General features: G+C 38.1%; 1 protein-coding gene across 6 annotated transcripts in view; it reads right to left on the bottom strand.

Annotated features, from left to right (window-relative positions):
* The window catches only part of MPHOSPH9 (M-phase phosphoprotein 9), a 53,581-nt gene that overhangs the window by 18,466 nt on the left and 14,154 nt on the right, over positions 1–20,961 (bottom strand). For 5 of the 6 annotated variants that reach the window (XM_043441907.1, XM_043441889.1, XM_043441879.1 and 2 more), the window contains 9 exons: positions 17,629–17,719; positions 15,873–15,979; positions 12,558–12,683; positions 11,934–12,394; positions 11,473–11,628; positions 7,567–7,654; positions 5,732–5,947; positions 2,291–2,338; positions 1,023–1,087 (listed from right to left, as the gene is read on the bottom strand). In XM_043441907.1, coding sequence (XP_043297842.1) covers positions 1,023–1,087; positions 2,291–2,338; positions 5,732–5,947; positions 7,567–7,654; positions 11,473–11,628; positions 11,934–12,394; positions 12,558–12,683; positions 15,873–15,979; positions 17,629–17,719 — 1,358 coding nt within the window. The remainder of the gene's footprint in view (positions 1–1,022; positions 1,088–2,290; positions 2,339–5,731; positions 5,948–7,566; positions 7,655–11,472; positions 11,629–11,933; positions 12,395–12,557; positions 12,684–15,872; positions 15,980–17,628; positions 17,720–20,961) is intronic. The other variant, XM_043441868.1, reaches the window with a different exon arrangement.

Consider the following 20,961-nt stretch of genomic DNA (forward strand, 5'->3'; position numbering starts at 1 on the left):
TAATTCTAACATGTACGTGATATGTACAAATACACACAGGTTAGGCTCTCACAAAAGAGGAAGCAAGCTTTCCATCCAAAGTAGACCTATTAACAAAAACTTGCTTTCTGAACAACTCTCAACTTACAGGCAGCTCATGTGATTTGTGCCATATTCAGAATAACAGTTTATCTTCAAGTTCACCAACAGAAAATAAGTACTATGGCCAATTAATTATTTTGAGGCTTATCTTCGCATTCTTTCTGTTCTTTTAAAACTTTTGAATATGTCTTTATCTCATCTTTCAAATTTAGATTCTTACCTACTCTGTTGCAGGGAAGGTTTGAGAAAAAAAAGCTCTAACAGGGCTAATTGTGTATACCAATATGATAACAAAACTATCCCTAGAACTGAATGCTTCACAGGAAAGACTTGAGCAGACAAGAAAGCTACACAGTACTTCTGTTCTTTCCAATGAGAAGTCTTTAAGAGTATGGTAAAATCTCTAAATAAGGGACATCATTAGTATCCAAACACAAAAATACACTCTGAAGCCAATTAGAAATATCTAATCATGGCCATAGGGACCATTTACACACTGTGCCTTACCTAATTAAGCAAATCAGATCATGAATACAGCCCCCAGACCTGGTCTTTAAGAAATATATAACCACAAAACTGGTATCAATGCTGTTTTCTTTCTGGAGCATGAAAATAATTTAGTGAATTAGACTACGTCCTAAAATTATTTTCAATGAGTTAATATCACTTAGGCTTTACCTATGTTAAGAAAATGCATAATGTTTAAGCACATGCACACCTTGCGGGCACAGCCACCAATGTGTTCTAATTATTTTAAAATCTTCGGCTAAAATCAAATGCATTTCCAGGTGAAGGGAAGCTGAGGATAAAATCTAATCTCAAAGTGCTTAAAAATTCTCAAGAAAGGGTTTTCTTTCCCATCATTTTCAATAAAGACACATATTTAACGGCTGAAAGAACAATTAGAGGTTTTTGCTTATTAGTAGGATAATAGAGTTTACCTTTTCAAATCAGAAATCTGAGTATGTGCATCAAGCAATTTGTTCTCAGTTATATTTAATGTATCCTATGAAAAATAAAGAAAATATGCAGATAACTGAAGACAAATATTTAGATGTATTCCTTTTAAGATGCATAATATAAAACTAATCTAAGACTATACCAAAAGAGAACTACAAAGAAAATTACAGATACTCAGCAAGTCTGGCGTCAACCAGAGAAAATACACATAACACAAAGGAAAAAAAGAGAGAGCGCAAACACTGGTTTAATCAAATAGCTGTGTGTAAGTCCCCTTTTTAATAAAAGTGAAGTCACTCAGTCATGTCTGACTCTTTGTGACCCCATGGACTGTAGCCTACCAGGCTCCTCCATCCATAGGATTTTCCAGGCAAGAATACTAGAGTGGGCTGCCACTTCCTTCTCCAGCGGATCTTCCTAACCCAGGGATCAAACCCGGGTCTTCTGCGTTGCAGGCAGATGCTTTACCGTCTGAGCCACTAGGGAAGCTCCATCCAAGTACTAACCAGGCCCAACCCTGCTTAGCTTCCGAGATCAGACGAGATTGGCCCTGTTCAGGGTGGTATGGCCGAAGACTCCCTTTTTAATAAATAAAGCCTATTATGCTTTGCTTGATTAGAAACAATCAGCGTCAAAATTAACATTTTTAAACACAAACTGACTGAAACCTCAGTAAATGGAAAAACTAAAACCTGTAATCATGAGATTTCAGCTGTAACGACTAGCCCCTGAAACCCAGACACCCTGGCTACCAAGCTGTGCTGGCCTTTTCACTAACCTTGGATAATCACAACCCTGCATTTTATGCAACAGAATTACTTGAAACTCACTTATATTGTGGACTTTCAGTGAATTAGAATATGTAGATCCCAAACAGAGTTTTAATTAAAAGAATTCAAACATAGGTTATTCAACCCCACAAAAAGCTACTGTTTGGCAACACAAAACTTTAAATAGTTTTAATTATGTGCATTTGTATGGTATTTTACACTCTTCTAAAAATTTCATCTCATCTCAAATGAAACAACCATTCAATAAATATTTTTAAAATTAACAAATTTAACAAACTTGTGAGTTCAAGGGCAGATATTTGAAAATAAGGATACTGACAAAGAGAGGATAAGTCTAGTTCAAATAGCCAGATGGGCACGAAGGAGTGGAGAAAAAAGGGAGACAGTCAGATCTGCTGACTTCCAAACTGATGCGTCTGCCCCATAGGAAGTTCAGAACATGAATCATTGACCATTACCTTTACTCTTTCGTGTTCTTTTCCAAGGGACTCATACTCTCCTAAAAGCTACAAGGAAAAAAAAAAAAAAGAATTGCATCACAAGATTAAACATTATAACATCAATGGAGTCTATAAAAATCTATAAAATCACTGCCCATACTCTTCAAAGATGCTAGTGTCATGAAAGGACAATGATAACACATTGTTTCATATTAAAGGCAACTAAAAAAAATGAGAAACAAAAAAGGAAAAAAATGAGATGAGTGAGGGAATTCCCTGGTGGTTCAGTGGTTAGGCCTCCCACAAGCTGCACAGTGCGGCCAAAAGTAAACAGTCACATGTGGCTAGCAGCGATGCTAGAAGGGACAGTTCTATAAAATAGTCTGTGATCTTCAAAGAGTTTGAAGGTTATAAAAGAAAAACAAAAACTGAGGAACTGATCCAGATTAAAGGAGATAAAAGAGATGTGACAACTCAATGCAATGTGTAGTCTTGGATCAGATCCTGAACAAGGGAAAAGAGATCTGTTATCTCTTTATACCAAAAGTATAACTAACATTTTGGTATAATTAACATTTATAGTATAATTCACAAAAATTGAATGGAGTATATAAATTAGAGTACTGTACTGGGAAACACATAGTTTTTTGAGGCAGAAGCCCAGTGTGTCTCCCTTTGCCTGCTATAGCTATCCTTTCCTACTTCACCCCCTCAAAAGATTACTGTACTAATGTTAATTTCCTAATTTTGCAGTTATATAAAAGACTGTCTTTGTTCTTAAGAAATACACCTCGAAGTATTTAGAAATAAAGGTGCATTATATCTCTAACTTACCCTCAAATAGTTTAGAAAAAAAATTTTTTTCAATCATTTAACTACATGTGGACAGAATGATAAAACACATAAGATGTTATTCAGAATCTAGGTGAAGGGTATATGAAAATTCTTTATACAATTTTTGCAACTTCCTGTAAGTCTGATGTTATGTTAAAATAAACAGTACAAGAAATTTTAAAAACCAGGGGCTCATGTACTCACACACACTAAAATTATACTATCAATACATTAAATAAGAACAATAATAACCGAACAATATAAAGTTCTAATAAAATACAGCACAGTGAACAGAGTGTTCATATGCACGCCCTCCTGAAACTTTACTAAAATGACTGTAAAAGAATAAAAAACATAGTGCTTGCTGACATGATATGCTGAAAATGATACTTTACTTCTGTGATTTTCCTCCTAATAACCCCTGTCTAATGATGAGAAAAACATCAGTCAACTCTCAAGGGACATCCTGCAAAACACCTGCCCAGTCCTCCTCCTCAAAACTGTCAAGGTCATGAAAAAGGAGGAACGTCTGAGAAACTGTCACAGCCAAGAGGAATCTATGGAGATGTGATGGCTAAATGTAACCTTATCTCCTGGAGGGAGTCCTGGGGCAGAAAAGGAACATTAGGAAGAAAACAAGGAAATCTAAATAAACTGTTGCATTTATTTAATAATAGTGCATCAAAATGTTCATTAATTGTGGCCAAGGTACCATACAAATGCAAGATGCCAAAAACAGGGGAAATGGTATGGGGCGTATGGGGATACTCTACTGTTTCCTCAGTTTTTCTGTAATTCTAACCATTTTTAAAAAATAAAACTTTTTTTTTAATGTAAAGTGGGGTTGTAACTATAAATGTTTTCAGATATGAAAGGCCTCAAAATTTGTCTCATGCTTCTTTTTCTCAGGAGAGGTACACTAGCAAAACAGAAGATGTAGAACCTACACAAAATGACATATGCAGTACAGAAAGGAAGGAGAGACAACTCCCAGGATGATGACAAAGGCAAGCCCTACAAATCTGTGTATCAAACCTCAGAGCAATCAGTTCAAACTGAAGCAAGGATACTAGGGAGGCAGGTAAGGGGAACGGAAGTGTTATGTATGTTTAAAAAAAAAAAAAAACTAAGCAGGTTAAAAATAAGGCAATTAGTAAACTGAGGGAAAACATAATAAAAGTTGTAAGAGAAAGGAAATTAAACCACTGAACACTGCAGCTTAGCTCTGAAAAATATTTACATGGGCATAATACTGAATTCTAATCCACCTATAAATAATATATTGTATTTAAAATCTAAGATACCACTGATCAGAAATCATACTATTTAACCACTGATCACAAATCATACTATTTAACCACTGATCAGAAATCATACTATTTAATATTATTTACTAAAATACTAAGAGGGGGCTTCCCTGATGGTCCAGTGGTTAAGAATCTGCCTTGCAATTCAGGGAACACCAGTTCAATTCCTGGTCCGGGAAGATCCCACATGCCACGTGGCAGCTAAGCCTGAGTGCCACAACTACGGAGCCTGCACTCTGAAGCCCAAGAGCTGCAGCTATTAAACTCTGCACGATGCAAGAAGAGAAGCCACTGCAATGAGATGCCCATGCACCACAAGTAGAGAGTAGCCCTCACTCTCCACAACTAGAGAAAGCCCACGCAGCAGTGAAGACCCAGAACAGTCATAAAATGCTAAGAGGAAAAAACGCTGCCATTAAAATAAGACATGATAGCATAAAAATGTGTTCCAATTTCATAGTTGTTCAAATGTAAAAAATAAGCTTCTTAGAATCAATTTAATCATACTGGAAAGAGGGGGACAAGTGTTTGGGAGCCAATGGTGTAAGAAAGCTAAACTGTAGTGATATTGCACAGAAGGAAGTCAATGTATAACGTCTGAGACTGACAGGTAAAAGAAAAGAGCAATGTAAGTTTATTATTTAGAAACAGGGAGCAAAATTTTAGAAGAAATAACTAAAACGGCTGAAAATAACAACCTCTAGGATAGAGGATTACAAGTCAGGAAGAGGTGGAGAAGACTGATGTTTCTCACTTGAAATTTGACCATTTAAACCATTTACATGTATTATCTTCATGAAAATAAATGTTAAAAAACAAAGCAGCAAGAATCAAATCTAAAGCTACCAGAAAGAAAATTTCAACAGCCGGAAATACTTCCAGATTTTTTATGTACTGTAACAAAAATATTAATAAAAACTTAAACCGAAAAAACCCGCAACAATCCATCTTTAATGTGATACAATTCTAAATTTTAAGTGAAATTAAATCAAAATGAAAAATTCTATCAAGCCTCTTCTAAATCTGGTTCATTTTACCTTCCTGACACACAGATGTTGATTTAAGACCACTCAAAAGCTGCCCTGCTAGCGACTGAAAGGCGTGGGAGTGACACCATAGTTCTGAAAGCCCTGACTTCCTGTTTCAAGATGAGACCCAACCGACTTGACCAGAAAGGTATACGGATATTTGCAGCTACAGCAAAGTCATGTAAAGTGAAAACAAACGTGAAAAATGTCATAACAGCTTGTTAAGACTACAAAACCTGAATCTACTTTTAGCCAACCACAGAACTGAGTTATCGTTACTTGTCACTTACATCTTGAAACATTTTGTTTTCTTGTTTTAGTCTTGCTTCTTTATCATCTGAGAGTTTGTAAGCATTCTCAAATGCCTCTTCCAAATCCTGAAGTCTAGATTTCAGTCGAATAATGGTATTATCTTTTTCTTTATTACTTGTTCTCATTTCTTCAATTCGTTCCTGCAGAATTTTGGAGGCACTGCTGGCTGCGTTGAAGCGTTCTCTGAAATCACTCTACAAAACAAAGACAAGGATAATACGTTGTTTTCAATAATAATAATTTTTTAAAAGACAGAGGTCTCAACAGCAGCTAATAAAACTGTGGACACTAAAATACAAAAACATATAAACGGAAACGAACACATTTGATATTCTGTTATATCCTAGGAATGGAGACTAGAAAGGATTACCCTACAGAACAATACACAGAAAACCACAGAGGCATTCTGATTCCAGGACTCACCTATAGACCACTTTAAAGAGGAAAAAATCACCATGACTATCAAGAAACTGATTCTGAGAGCAAAACTGGAATTTTTTGCCTCACATTAATATTCATAGGGGGAAAAAAAGAATCTCTTACCATATTGTCTCATAATGAAAATAAAATTCAAAATGCATCTGATCTGTTAATATCCATTCAACAATCATTAATTGCAAATCCACCAGGCACCAGGTTACTAGGGTGCTAGAAATGTAAGATTAACAGAAACGTCCCTGACTTCATGAAGTTTATAGTTTAGGAGGTGCATGCATGTGTATGCATGCTCAGTCACTCAGTTGTGTCTGACTTTGTGACCCTATAGATTGTAGTCGCCAGGTTCCTCTGTCCATGGGATTTTCCAGGTAAGAATACTGAAGTGGGTTGCCATTTCCTCCTCCGGGGATCTTCCTGACCCAGGGAATCGAACCCACATCTCCTGCATTGGCAGGCAAATTCCTTACCACTGAGCCAAATGGGAAGCCACAGTTTAGGAGGTGACAAAGATAACTAAATAAACATCAAAGACACAGAAATAATGTCTAGAATATGTTTGTAAAAGTACACACAGAAGAATAAAACTTGGCAGTGCATGGGGGCAAAAACAAGTTATTTAAGAGGAAGAGGTTAAGCACTCCTACTTATATATCTGAGAAAACTGAAAATATGTCCATATAAAATCTTGTATACACATGTTCACAGCACTATCATTTATAATAGCCAAAAAGTAAAATCAACCCACTTATCATCTGATGGATAGATAAACAAAATGTGGCGTAACCATACCAGAGTACTACTCAATTATGAAAGAGTGACATACTGGCCCACGCTACCCTATGGATAAACCTTGAAAACCTGATACTAAGTGAAAGCAGTCAGATACACAAGGTCACATATGATGTGATTCCATCTACACCAAATACCCAGAATAGGTAAACTCATTGAAACAGAAAGCAGAGTAGTGGCTGCTTATAGCTGAAAAGAGTGTGTATGTGTGTGAATGGTGGGGATGGCTAAAGGGGTTTGGGATTTAAGGCAGAAAAAACTTACAAAATTAATTATGGTGATAGTTGCATAAATTTGTGAATATACTAAAAACCACTGAATTGTACACTTTAAAAGCATGAGTTTTATAATATCCAAATTATATCCCAATTAAAAAATAAAATTTTTAAAGGGTAAAATATGTAGTTATCATATGAAGCCAGCAGCATTCAAAACAGAATCTTAACAAGAAATCCTAAAGGAGAAGACAAGCAACATATAATGCTTTTATAAAAATATTCATTTGTCTCTAAAGTTCACTTAATAAAAAAGCTTACATTTTTAAACATTTAGTCACTAGAACAGCAACAAAAAATACCATACTTACCACTTCTCTTTCCAGTAAGTTATTCTTATTTTCAAGTGTTCTCACACGACTAGTAGCTTCATTCAGAGCACTCTCTAACTGGCCACATCTAAAACAACATATATTGAAACAAAACAATCAAAAGCAATATCCTTTCTCTTAAAAGTGTTATAAAAATCTGATTCTCTAATATATTACATAAAACAAATTTTCCAATGTTAGCCAATACTAAGGATGCCATTTTAGTAAAATATTTCCCAATGAACCTGATATTATAGCAGTCAGGGAATATTAATAATGATATGAAAAAATCTCTAAGAATTATTAGGTGAAAAAAGCAAGACATGAGCAGGTTTTTGTACATTCAGAGTCACAGCAGCATAATTCACAATAGCCAAAAGATGGAAGCAATTTAAGTGTCCACCAAGGGATGAATGGATATAAACAAAAGGCTGTGTGTGTGTGTGTATATACATGCAATGGAGTACTATTCAGGCTTAAAAAGGAAGGAAAACTCTGACACACGCTAGAACAAGGATGAACCTCAAGGACATGGTATGCTGAGTGAAATAAACCAGACACGAAAGGACAAATACTGTGATTCCATTTATACAAGGTACCCAGAAGCATCAAATTAATAGAGACAAAGGAGAATGATGGTTGCCGGGGCTGGAGGGAGGGGGTCATGGGGAGTTATTGTTTAATGAGTACAGACTGACAGATTTGCAGGCTAAAACAAGTTCTGGCAATGGACACTGGTGATGGTAGCACAACAACGGGAAGGCTCAAAACCAGTAAACTGTACACTTAACATGCAACACATAGATGACTGCATAAAACAGCTTGATCTTTGCCATGAAAAAAATTTATATATGCATATACATTTTGATTTCTAAAAGGATGCAAAAAATTAAGTCTAGGATGTGAGGACAGAAGATGGGGTAGAAAGACTTCATATTATATCCTTCTATATTATTTCAAATTAGCATGAATGTCATTATTCTTATAATGAAGGACATTCTTTGTAAAGCTAATTATCATAGGACCTGAAAATAACAAAATACATGGAAGAATTCAGTTACCATTTTGACTCAGTGTTTAATGATGTATTGTGAATAACAGTTAGTATTTATTGGGTACTGGCTACATACTCAGTCTATGTTAAGCACTTTGCATTCATCCGCACAATCCTGTGAGTCAGGCTTGCCATCAATCCCACTTTACAAATGTGAATACAGAGACAGAGAAGTCAAGTTCCTCCTGAGCCACACTAGGATTCCGAGCAAAGCAGTCTGGCTCCAGAGTTCAGGTTCCTATCCACTATGCATCGATAACCTCAGATATGCAGATGACACCACCCTAAATGACAGAAAGCGAAGACGAACTAAAGAGCTTCTTCTTTTCTTTTTTTTTTTTTTTAAAAAAAAAGAGCCTCTTGATGAAGGTGAAAGAGGAGAGTGAAAAAGCTGGCTTAAAACTCAACATTAAAAGAACAAAGATTGTGGCATCCAGTCCCATCACTTCATGGCAAATAGATGGGGAAACAATGGAGACAGTGACAGATTTTATTTTCTTGGGCTCCAAAATCACTGCAGATGGTGACTGCAGGCATGAAATAAAAAGATGCTTGCTCCTTGGAAGAAAAGCTATGACAAACCTAGAAAACCTATTAAAAAGCAAAGACATTACTTTGCCAACAAAGGTCCATCTAGTCAAATCTTACTATGGTTTTTCCAGTAGTCATAAGAGTTGGACCATAAAGAAGGCTGAGGGCCAAGAATTGATGCCTTTGAACTGTGGTGTCGGATAAGACAGCAAGGAGATCAAACCAGTCACTCCTAAAGGAAATAAATCCTGAATATTCATTGGAAGGACTGATGCTGAAGCTGAAACTCCAATACTTTGGCCACCTGATATGAAGACCTCACTGGAAAAGACCTTGATGCAGGGAAAAACTGAGGCAGGAAGACAAGGGGATGACAGAGGATGAGACGGTTGGATGGCAACACTGACTCAATGGACATGAGTCTGAGCAAACTCCAGGAGATGGTGAAGGACAGGGAAGCCTGGCGTGCTGCAGTCCATGGGGTCGCAAAGAGTCAACACAACTGAGCGACGGAACAACAAAAGCATCAAAGCGTTGCAAAAATGAAATGTTGGTAAAACTGTTGATGAAACAGTCAAATAATAATACAGTTCACTGAACAGTCAACTCTAGGTATGCTGTTATTTTTCTCTTTTAATTACCACACTGATTCTGGTATGCCAAAGATCTCACCCCCTAAGTTACAACTGTGTGACAAGTATTAATGGCCCCAACTGGAGCTCCCAATTTGCAATTTTAAAGTTTGAAAAAAACTGCTGCGTATACTGCCAACATAATTATTAGTTTTTGTCTAAGGTAAATGATTTCTCTCTAAACAACTTCAGGCCAAACCAAATCCTTTGGGGGTAGTGGAAGGGGACAAAAATGCGTTGCTCTTCATTTGCATGTTACAGGCACACTGACCCCAGTGCTGCAGACTGCCGTTGTTATTAACACTTTCATTTATGTAAGACACTGACTTCCAGCCTGCTCCTCCATCCTCTCATGACTCTGAGGGGTTCCAGACATAAAAATATTTTAACTAGTTCCCCTTTACTTTGTGCCTTCTTTGGCACCTTCTCTTTGACCTAATAAGACCTACTGGTCGCTTCTGTCAGGCTTCTGATTTCCAACAGGAAGTACCTGTGGTCATCTGTGCCTTCCTTAAAACAAAACGAAAACCAAAAAAACCAAGAACCAACTTCACTAGTCTGTTATCTACTCTTTTCTTTTCATCCTAGAAAACCTAAAACTAGCTTTTATTTTTTCCTTGCTCTTTTCAAACTACTTCTCTCTGCCACTGGACCCCATCCCCACCACCAACAGCAAAATGGAAGCAATAGAAATGACCAGGATGGATTAAGACAGCATGTTAACTACCACAGCAACCACACACAGGTATAAAAGCTAGTTTTACTCAAATTCTGCAAGACAGACTGCTAACTGGACCAGAAGATTTCAGCTCCCTCATAATTATTCTCAAGGAGGTTTGTCTTTGCCCTAAAGAAGGATTATTTGCTGTCATCAAGACCCTATCAGTTTTCTTTCTTTTCTTTTTTGAAAAATAATTTTGTTTGTTTGTTTTTGGCTGTGCTGGGTCTTTGTTGCTGTGTGGGTTTTCCTCTAGCTATGACAAGCGGGAGCTCTAGGCACAAGGGCTTCAGTAGCTGCGGCTCCCAGGCTCCAGAGCACAGGATCAACAGCTGTGGCACGAGGGCTTATGGCTCCGTTGCTCCTCAGCATGTGGGATCTTCCTGGATCGGGGACTGTTCCTGTTGTCTTCTGCATTGGCAGGTGGGTTCTTTATCACTGAGCCACCAAGAAGCCACCCTTCAGTTTCCAATCGGTTTAATTTCATTTGTAAAGTATGTTGCAAGGTATGCTGTTATTAATACTAGTATTTTGAAACTAAGGGGAAAGCTGTTCTTAATATAAGACCATGCTCCCATGTGCTTATGGTTTTTTTAAATGAGATAATTATTTCCACAGGTGCATGAGTGGCTATACATATCTGGGTAAGAAAAAAGGACATTAGCCACAGACTTATCAGGAAACAAGTACACAGGACAAAATGACATTCCTTTACATATACAAAATCTACTCAACTATCTCAGTACTTTGCCCATATGCAACAAATGTCCTCATCAATTGTCAGTGTTTTTTAAGAGGATGGCTCAAATCTTTAAAAATAATTACTTAGGCAAACATGTTTCTCTGAAAAATTTCAAATCGAAATTATGTGCTTTCAAAGTGTTTTATCATCACAATATATTATGCTTTGGGTAGAATAATATATCCAAATTGGAGAAACACTAACTTTACAGTTAAATTACAAGTTTTACCTGTCTACAAGAATTTGATTGGTTTTCTTCCAGTCTTCAGCTGCAGAAATTTCTTTTTCCTCCAGTTTCTGTTTCAAACTATTTATTTCCGACTCATAGTAAGCTCGAAGGTCTGCTACGTGTCGAGCATGCTTTTCCTTCAGGTTCTGCCTAATCCTGTTGGTGAGAGGAAAAAACATTCAGAAAGCATCTCCTCACTCTCTCAATAGGAAAAAACAAGAACACAATCATTCTCATAATCAAAAATACAGCCTTTTCTCTTTATACACCTATAGAAAATATGAGATCAATCCACAAATTGACAGCTATTAATAATAAAACAAAGATTATTTTTTAGACAGTCTACCTTAATTATTTTAATTTTTATGTATTACTGAAGTTCAATAAAAACAATTTTCATCATTTAAGCAGGCATTAGAGAACATCTATTAACATTACAAGCCATTCCCAGAAGTACATACTTAGACAATACCACAGGATCCTCCACGGAAGTCAGTGAAATGCATTCTGGGACACCATTGGCTGTACCTGGAAGCTGGGACTGACTGACCGAGACAGGCGGTCCCAGGACAGGGTTTTCTTCATCTACAGTGCTGACTGAGATGTCGTTACTACCAACGGTATATACTGAAGGAAACGTGGAACTGGTCCTACTCTCATTTCGGAATGCATGATTTTTCCAAGATTCCACTGGCGAAATTTTTGCATCTGTAGGATATTTTGGGAAACCAGATAACTGAGAAGTGATATGACTTGCTTGTGAAAACAAGTCTATGTCAGAGTGACTAGAGAGACTAGGTTCTAGAACAGAGTCCGGTGAAAAGGATATTCTGTCATCAAGAGCATTCAAAAAACCATGTGGTTGAATCCCTGAAATCTGCTGATTTGGCTTCACGTGTAACGTTGGGTCCAGAGTCAATACCTAGAAATAAGACAGAGAACAGTAAGCTTTCACTCTCTCCATGCGGGTTTTTTCGTTTGTTTAAGTGAGTAGGCTTTAGATCTCCTAGGGGAAAGAAGCTCAAGATGAGAGTTAAAGTCATGAAGCATCTTTTATTTTCACTCAGCAGTGCTGACAACTTTACCTCTGGCGGATGATTTGGGTTGGAAGCAGAAGTGAGATTCCTCTCAGGTAACTGCTTGTTTTCCCTTTGTTTTTTATGATAAATATCCTTCAATGATGGTGGCTTCATCTCATTACTAGTATTAGACTTAAAGATATGAAACAAAATTATTCAAATATTATCAATGAATCAATGATGAAAAAAGTTTACTTTCCTGATATCAAGATCAGCACCATAAAAAGGTTTTTTAAAAAATTTAAAATAAACCAAGATGCTAGACCATCAGATTTATAATAAAGAGTTTGGAGGTCATTCCCCAGTCTGTTACCTCAGGAAAAAAATTTCATCTTTTCTAACCATAAATATTAACGGGATAATTTAAACCTAGGATATTTAAAACCCTAAGAACACTTTCAAAGAATAAAATCTGTGGTAATCTCCTTACTTAAAATAAGAAACAAGTTCTGAAGAAAAGACTTCATAATGAATGAATGAAGCGGGACAAGAAAACTTCCAGCCAGATTAATTTCCTGTGACTTGAAGGGACAGGTGTCAAGAGTGGAGTTGCCTAGCTCTGTAGTTACATTCATATTTAAGAGTTAGCAGTCCCTGGTGCCTCAGATGGTAAAGAATCCACCTGCAATGTGGGAAATCTGGGTTTGATCCCTGGGTTGGGAAGATCCCCTGGAGGAGGGCATGGCAACCCACTCCAGTATTCTTGCCTGGAGAAATCTCCATGGACAGAGGAGCCTGGCGGGTTACAGTCCACGGGGTCGCAAAGAGTCGGACACAACTGAGTGACTAAGCACAGCACATCACAGACAAGAAGTGTTAAGAAAGAAGTTACCCAATGAAAATAAGACCTCCTTTAAATTAGTTATAAAAACAAGAAGATACAATCCTAACTTCCACAACAGAAATCAGGGCTTTGCTACACTCGAAGTGTTACGAAGAGGCCTCAGCTCCAAATAGTAACACACTGGGCCTAACCTATCTTAAGATGGGTCTTATTGTAGGTCATGACAAGGTACCATTTAACTCTGGGCCTCAAATTTAAACTTTGGACATTCTCTCAAATGATATTACAGATTCAGTGAGAGATACATTGAAAGCACTGCAAGAACCCATTTGTCATACAGCTTTAAACTTCTGAACTGTCCCATTTCCAGATACTACAAAGACTGCAGAGCACCATGAATTAATATTTTTTAATACACCCTTAACTAGCTTGTGAAAAAGACAATTATAGTTTGTGTGTGTGCATTAAAGGCATTAATTTGTTAAATGTAAACTTTTAAAATTAACGATTTCTATAACTCCACTTTGAAATTTTACTTTTATATACCTATAACCTAGAAGCCTTTTCAAGTGCTGAAGCTTACATTGAGCAGCAGTTCTTTGGCTCTAGCTATAGCCTGAGGAATCCTACCCCGCGGGCCTGGGTGAAGAGTTATAACTATTCTATTTAGAGACCATAGTAATACCAAGTGACTTTTTTCACCTTGGAATGGGTGAAGGGATGGATGGACAGAGAGATAGGTAAATGAATGAATGGATCAAAAACAGCATATTAGAGAAACACTGGGAAAGTAGCCCTATATTGGGGCCTCCCCGGTGGCTCAAGGGTAAAGAATCTGCCTGTCAATGCAGGAGATGCAGGAGACATGGGCTCGATCCCTGGGTTGGGAAGATCCTCTCGAGAAGGAAATGGCAACCCGCTCCAGTATTCTTGTCTGGAAAACAACTCCATGGACAGAGGAGCCATGGGCTGCAGTTCATGGGGTCACAAAGAGTCAGACATGACTGAGCACACACAGCCCTGTATGAGGGACTGCTTCTTTTTTTGCCATGCCACAAGGCTTGTGGGATCTTAGTTCCCCAACCAGGCATTGAACTCTCGTCATATTTTAACATCTCTGAACAGAGGATGCCTCTTATAATTAATGGTATCCTACAAATGCCTTTGGTCAAGTAGTAGCTGTTGACACAATTGTCACTGGCTCCTCATATACAAATAAAAAAGCCATCAAAATTGGCCAAAGGGTGTCAGCAGCTTGGAAGAAAATCCTAGTGGCTTGAACCTGTGCTGGAATCCCTGAGAACCAATATTTAAGGGACAGTGAATCAGCTGCTTAAGCAACATTCCCCATCTGAGGGTCAAATACAGGTCAGTTATACATAACTACTAAGTCAGGTAAAAACTCAGCACCAAGGCTTTTCATTCGCTTTTAAAGAAATGTAAAGTCACCAATGCTCTTGGTGGCCCAAGGGAAATGAGTATGGAAAAGACAGAAACCAGCATTGACTTAAGAGAAGAGTGTGAAGAGTTAAGCCCCTGAAGGTAAAGACGTTTCAACCAATTTACTTCACTTATATTTTTCATTAAGTATGTATGAGAAATAGATGATAAAAATGTTTAAGTCTATAAAACATAAATCCTAAGTGATAAGAAAGCACTGCATCAGTCTAATTGATGAATTTTTTTTTTTCTTGGTAGAATAGGAAGCAGGAGTTCTTAAAACTGATGGGAACTTTATATTTTGAGTCAACAAAACATCATTTACAGATGTTGCAGATCAAGAAAACACACACAGTGAGCCTATAATTGAAAAGCCCACTGAGTCTCCCAGACCCCTCAATCTCACTTCCCCAGCCCTTCCTTCTTTGTGTTTATCTGTCTTTTCTACTCCTTTCCTGAAGGATGGAGTGCTGGTTTCCACCCTCTCTGGGACTCAGATGTCCACCAATCTGCTGGTCCCATGTTGTCCTGTCCATCTACGCCTGTCACTTGTGTTTATAGCTCTCCTGGTTACTTTAATCGTCTCTCTCCTTTCCTCCAACCCATTTTCTCATCCCCTGATCTAAGCACAGAAGACAGAGTTATATATATCGATATACATCGATATACACATACTGGATATTTTTATTCCTTTGCTCTGAAGTCAATGAAGTATTTACATTCCTTGCTCAAAGAAAATCAATACAGTAACTTAATTATGACAAAATGGATCAGTGGGAGGTTATAACAGTAGAAAATCAAAACCAGGTCTAGGAATGGGAAAAGAAGTTTATCTGTGTACTTACTACATTTAAAACAGTGGACACAAAACCATGTCATTTAATTTCATATGACACTGGGCATTTTTAATTTCATTTTTAAATAATTTTCACACAAGCAATGAATGCTAGAGACCAAATTTGAAAGCAGGTAGGTATGATTTAAAGCCCATGCCTTTTTTCTGTATATCAGAAATAGAAAAACACAAAGTTTATAAATGAAACAGTATACAACTGTGTAACACAAATATACATGTGCATCACGTATTATGAAATTACCTGGCTTGGTGATATATCCGTGGAGGAGGCTGGTGCAAATGTCTTCTCTAAAGTCTCAGGCAAAGAGTGATACATGTCCTTCTCCTCCAGTTTCCAGTAAGTCAGTCCTAATGTGAAAAAATACACAGAATAGATAAGGGTGAGGAAAAAGAATAATAGTGCTTTCTAGAAGAACTTATTTCTACCTAAAGAAAATTAAATATGGGAGGTTTTGGCTACCTGGATACAGAAAATTGAATTTAGAAGGGAAAAAAATTCACTTAAGTGTCTTGCCATGTAGGAGTCCTAACTTAATGATTCAAATATTTTAAACTGAACTATAAAATAAATATTTAAGACTTTTTTTTTGATGTGGACCATTTTTAAAGTCTTTATTGGTTATAATATTGTTTTATGTTTTGGTTTTTTGGACATGAGGCATGTGTGATTAGTTCCCTGACCAGGGATCAAACCTGCACTCCCTGTGTTGGAAGGTGAAGTCTGAACTGCTAGATGGCCAGGGAAGTCCCTAAAATAAATATATTTTTTAAAAAGACAACAATTTCTTTATGCAAAGTACAGACTTACACAGGAGCAATGTAAAGAACTCAATGTTTCAAATGCTTATTGAGCATTTACTATGCCAGCTGTGGGGAGGAAGCAAAAAGACTACAGTATATACAGTATGTCAGAAGATGGGCAGCACTCTCCTCTGGTAAAATTTAAAAACTGGGCATAAGGGAGGATGCAGTGTGTGTAGAAGGGAGGACAGGTGCTCTTATTGAATAGGATGGTTGAGGTTGGCCGTGTTAGCCATGTATGAGGAGGTTCCCCCCATAAGGAGTGAGGAGAACATTCCACGTACAGGAAGCAGCTGAACAAAAGCCCTAAAACGAGAACTCATCTGATATATTTGAGCAAAGAGCCTCCCTGCTAAATCAGAGAAAGGGGGAGCCTAGCAGACACTGAGGTCCAACAGCAGGGCTAGATGTCTGTGGGCCTGTGGGAATAAGGACAAACTCCGGGCTCTCATTCTGCACATGGCAGACCCACTGCAGGATTTATGCAGAGGTGTCACGTGATCGGACTGGTCTTTACAAAGGACTGCACTGGCTACAGTGTTGAAAACAGATGGAAGGTGCAAGGTGAAAGCAGGGAGGCTGGTCAAGAGGCTCATGGGAACCCAGAGGGCAGGTGATGAGGCTCTGTGAAGGATGAGAGCAGGGAGGTGGTGACAGTCGCCAGAGTCTGGCAACTTTCACAGGCAAAGCTGATTCATCCTGAATTGGATGTGGGATGGTGGAAAAAGGAGTTAGTGTGCAAAGCCATTAAGACTAAAATAAGTTCACCATGGAGAATACAGAATGGCTCACAGGGAGGTTGAATTTATTAATTCACTTTGGATATCCAAAAAAACACTGAGATGATTGTTGTAGCCATTTGAAATAACTGTAAAAAAACAAAACACTTCTATCTTTTCAAAACTGGTAGCACAAATTAAGGCAAGTGAGGAAGTTACAGATGCAGAGACATAAGACAACACACAATACATCTTAGAAACCCCTTTAGTATACAGTACACGATTATCACCCTAGGAGAAATGCACACATTACTATTTTGAAAAAACTTAAAAATATAAGTACTGGGACTTCCCAGGTGGTTCAGTGGTTAGGACTCCATGCTTCCACTGCAGGGGGCACAGGCTCTATCCCTGATTGGGGAACAACCATCCCTCGTGCCGAGGGGTAAGGCCAGAAAACAAAAACAAGTATCATACCTGCTCCTGATTCAGACATCCAAGAATTTGGACCCTCATCTGGTTTGTTGAAGTAAAAAACTCGAGAATGTGTATCAGCAGTGAAATCAGACTACAAATCAAGAAAGAAAGCCATCAGTTGACAGTTTAAAATCTCTAGGCACAAACTGCTGACCCAAGGAATATGAGCCAGGTGTCAAACCCAGGCATAGAGAAACTTTCAGAGGTTCACAAAGAAAGTCAGCCTGGCTTTCCCCACGGTTCCAATAATTGCAAAATGATAGGAATTAACAGTGAAGGATTTTCTATTCCTGTGTAATTTACAAACATTTATTTTGATTATCTGTGGAGCTGAAAGAAGAAACGGGAAGTAGGTGTGAAAAAGAGTTCAGAATGAAAACGGATTCCTAATTTGCCATCGATTTTCAAAAGAAATTTCAAGTGCCTAGAATTACAGTCATTTAGTACCAAAATTAATGTAAAAGCCATAACAATTCATTTTTATCAGTAAGACTGCAATAAATCAACTCTGAAAACTGCACATAAATAACTAACATGAACTCTCAACAGCAGACTATACCTTAGATACAAATAATTGGTTACCAGAAAAGGTTAAAAATGCTTACTTATTCTCAATTCTAATTAAAAGATCTGAGTTAAAATTTCCTTACAATATCTCTGGCATTGTCACAAGAAATCTGTGATTCCAAATGAGATATGCGAAAAGATTATTTTCATTGGAATTTTTTTTATCAATTCCACCTCCAAACTTTCAATTCCTGTTAAGAAGTACATAGCTCTATTTGCTTACAAGCACCTGTGGACCTACTGCCTAAGTAAAAGTATGCTAAAAATGCTGACATTCTCCCTACCAAGAAGGGGATCTCCGCTCAGCCTTCTTTTTCTATCCTCCTTAGATTCCCAGGTGAAGCCAATGGTAAAGAATCCGCCTGTCAACTCAGGAGACATAAGAGACACGGGTTCGATCCCTGGGTTGGGAAGATCCCCTGGAGGAGAGCATGGCAACCCACTCCAGTATTCTTGCCTAGAGAATCCCACAGACAGAGGAGCCTGGTGGGTTACAGTCCATGGGGTCGCAAAGAGTCGGACACGACTGAGCATGCATGCACAGCTTTCTAAGGCACCACTTTTAACCTCTTTTTCATCAAATGTCTCTTCTACAACTCCTATCTGTTCGAATTTCTGTTGCATATCTGAACTCAGCTGACCAGAAAAAGCTGACTGCAGAAGACTAAGTGAAAAATCCCCAGTGAAATATTTTGTTTTGCGTCGGTTCTGAGGTGCAAATCCTAAAGTGCTGAGCCAACGCACACTGCATTGGCCGGAGGGGGCTTACCTCACATAATCCTCTGCTGCTCTTCCAGCCCCTAAGGCTTTGGCTGAAGAAAACAGCCCATTTTTAAAGAGAAAGGAAAGTATGGTGCAAGGATAGCCCTTCCCAGGAAACCAGCCTCAGCCTAGCACAGGACTTCCATCAGTAACCGTCTAAAGCACCTGAAAAACCACCGAGGAGGCCACAGCTGGAAAAATGCTAACAGCCAGTCTGTCCCAAAGGACCAAGGAGACAAAGACCGGCTGGAGCTTTAGAAAATCCCTGTGCTAAACGCTATCCAATTTCAAGATTCGCTTCAGAATAGCTAGACCCCCAAATAAACTATATTGTATTAGAAGAAAACTGGATTCCAAGAGAATTCTGATCATTAAGATTCCCTGAAAAAAAAATAAAAATTAAAAAATTAAAAAAAAAAAAGATTCCCTGGATTTAGGCTGAAAATGAAAAGGAAAAAAAAAAAAAATGAGATGAGAAAGGATGAAATAAAGAGCAAAGTTCCAACTTCTGTGAATCCACAGAATTTGAGAATTAGGCAAGTAAAAAGTACGTTTCAGGTGTGGTGTCTTTGTTTCACCAACCCCCATTACCTGAAAGCTGTTTAAAACAGACATACCAAAGAAACTTGATTTCCCCTAAGGATTTAAGATCAAAAATATCGAATTCACCTTTAAAAAAATAGGAAAATAAAACTTTGTTTAGGAGATGATCAAAGAAAAGGAAAAGTTCAAAGAGCATCATGCCCTCATCACAGCTTTCCCCTCTGCCCTACTGAGACCCCCAGAGGCAAAACAGACTACTAGGAAGACCTAACCCCAAAGGGCATCTCTCAGACAGTACCTCTGATCCTTGGCTGCTCATCAGATCCTCCACTGGATGGAGGAAGAAAACTTGGCCAGTTCACTGGTTTCAAGCTTTACAGCCCAGAAGACTCACCGGAGGAGCTTTTAAACCACCTGGTAACAGGTCACAACCACAACAATGAGGGCAGACCATCTGGGGCTGGTGGCCAGGTGTAAGTAGATTTTTTTTAATTTATTTATTTGGCTGCACCAGGTCTTGGTTGCAGCATATGGAACCTAGTTTCCCAATCAGAGATCGAACCCAGGCCCCCTATATTGGGAGCGTGGAGTCTTAGCTACTGGACCACCAGGGGAGTCCCAGATTTCTGAAGCGCCTAATGACTCTAACATGCAGCAAATTCTGGGAACCACAGGGCTACATCGAACAAATATTGATCCACAGTCGCAAAAGACAGTGAATCCACTGTGATACATACCACAAATACGTAGTTTATCAGAAGTGAAAAAGTCTCCTCTGAGTTTCAGCTAACGTTGAAATAAAAAAAAGAAACTAGTATGTAGGAAAACATTTTCCCTTTCTGCCAACCTATTCCAATGAAAAAAGCAACTTTCAGTCCAGTCTCCAAAGGCTTTTATGCCATTACACCAAACAAGGATATACTGTGCTGGTTCAAAAGAACAGAGCTACCAATACAGCACCAGGCCCAGAGGCTTGATGGTTCATGGAGCTTCTTCACTTTCATTTCCCTCCTCAACACAAATCTGATTAAGTTCAACACCTGATATTAAGAAGCCTAAGTTATCATGGGTTGAAGAAAGAAAATTTACCGAAAGAGAATAGTGCCTTATGAAGGCTGAGGGACTGTGTTCTTATGATTTCTACTCTTTAATAGATCTTTTTCAAAGGATGATAGAAAAAGTGTTCAGAATAATCAAGACATGACCCATTTCTAAAGGAATCAAGTTTGTGGAGAGACGTGATTTTGTGATCTCAATGTATTATATTAAACGTTATTCAATGACAATTTAGGCCAAAGGGGCTTTAAAGACGTTTAAAATTTACTCAGTATCCGTAACTCTTTAACAAAAGCAGCTGCTGTATGGGCAAAAGGGCCACATAAATGTAAACATTTAATCTCCTGCAATTTGGATCATAAATTCAAGTTGTCCAAGCTTCAACTGTTTTTATAGAGACATCTA

Source organism: Cervus canadensis, chromosome 1 (genome assembly GCF_019320065.1).
Source record: "Cervus canadensis isolate Bull #8, Minnesota chromosome 1, ASM1932006v1, whole genome shotgun sequence".
In the NCBI taxonomy this organism is placed as follows: domain Eukaryota; kingdom Metazoa; phylum Chordata; class Mammalia; order Artiodactyla; family Cervidae; genus Cervus; species Cervus canadensis.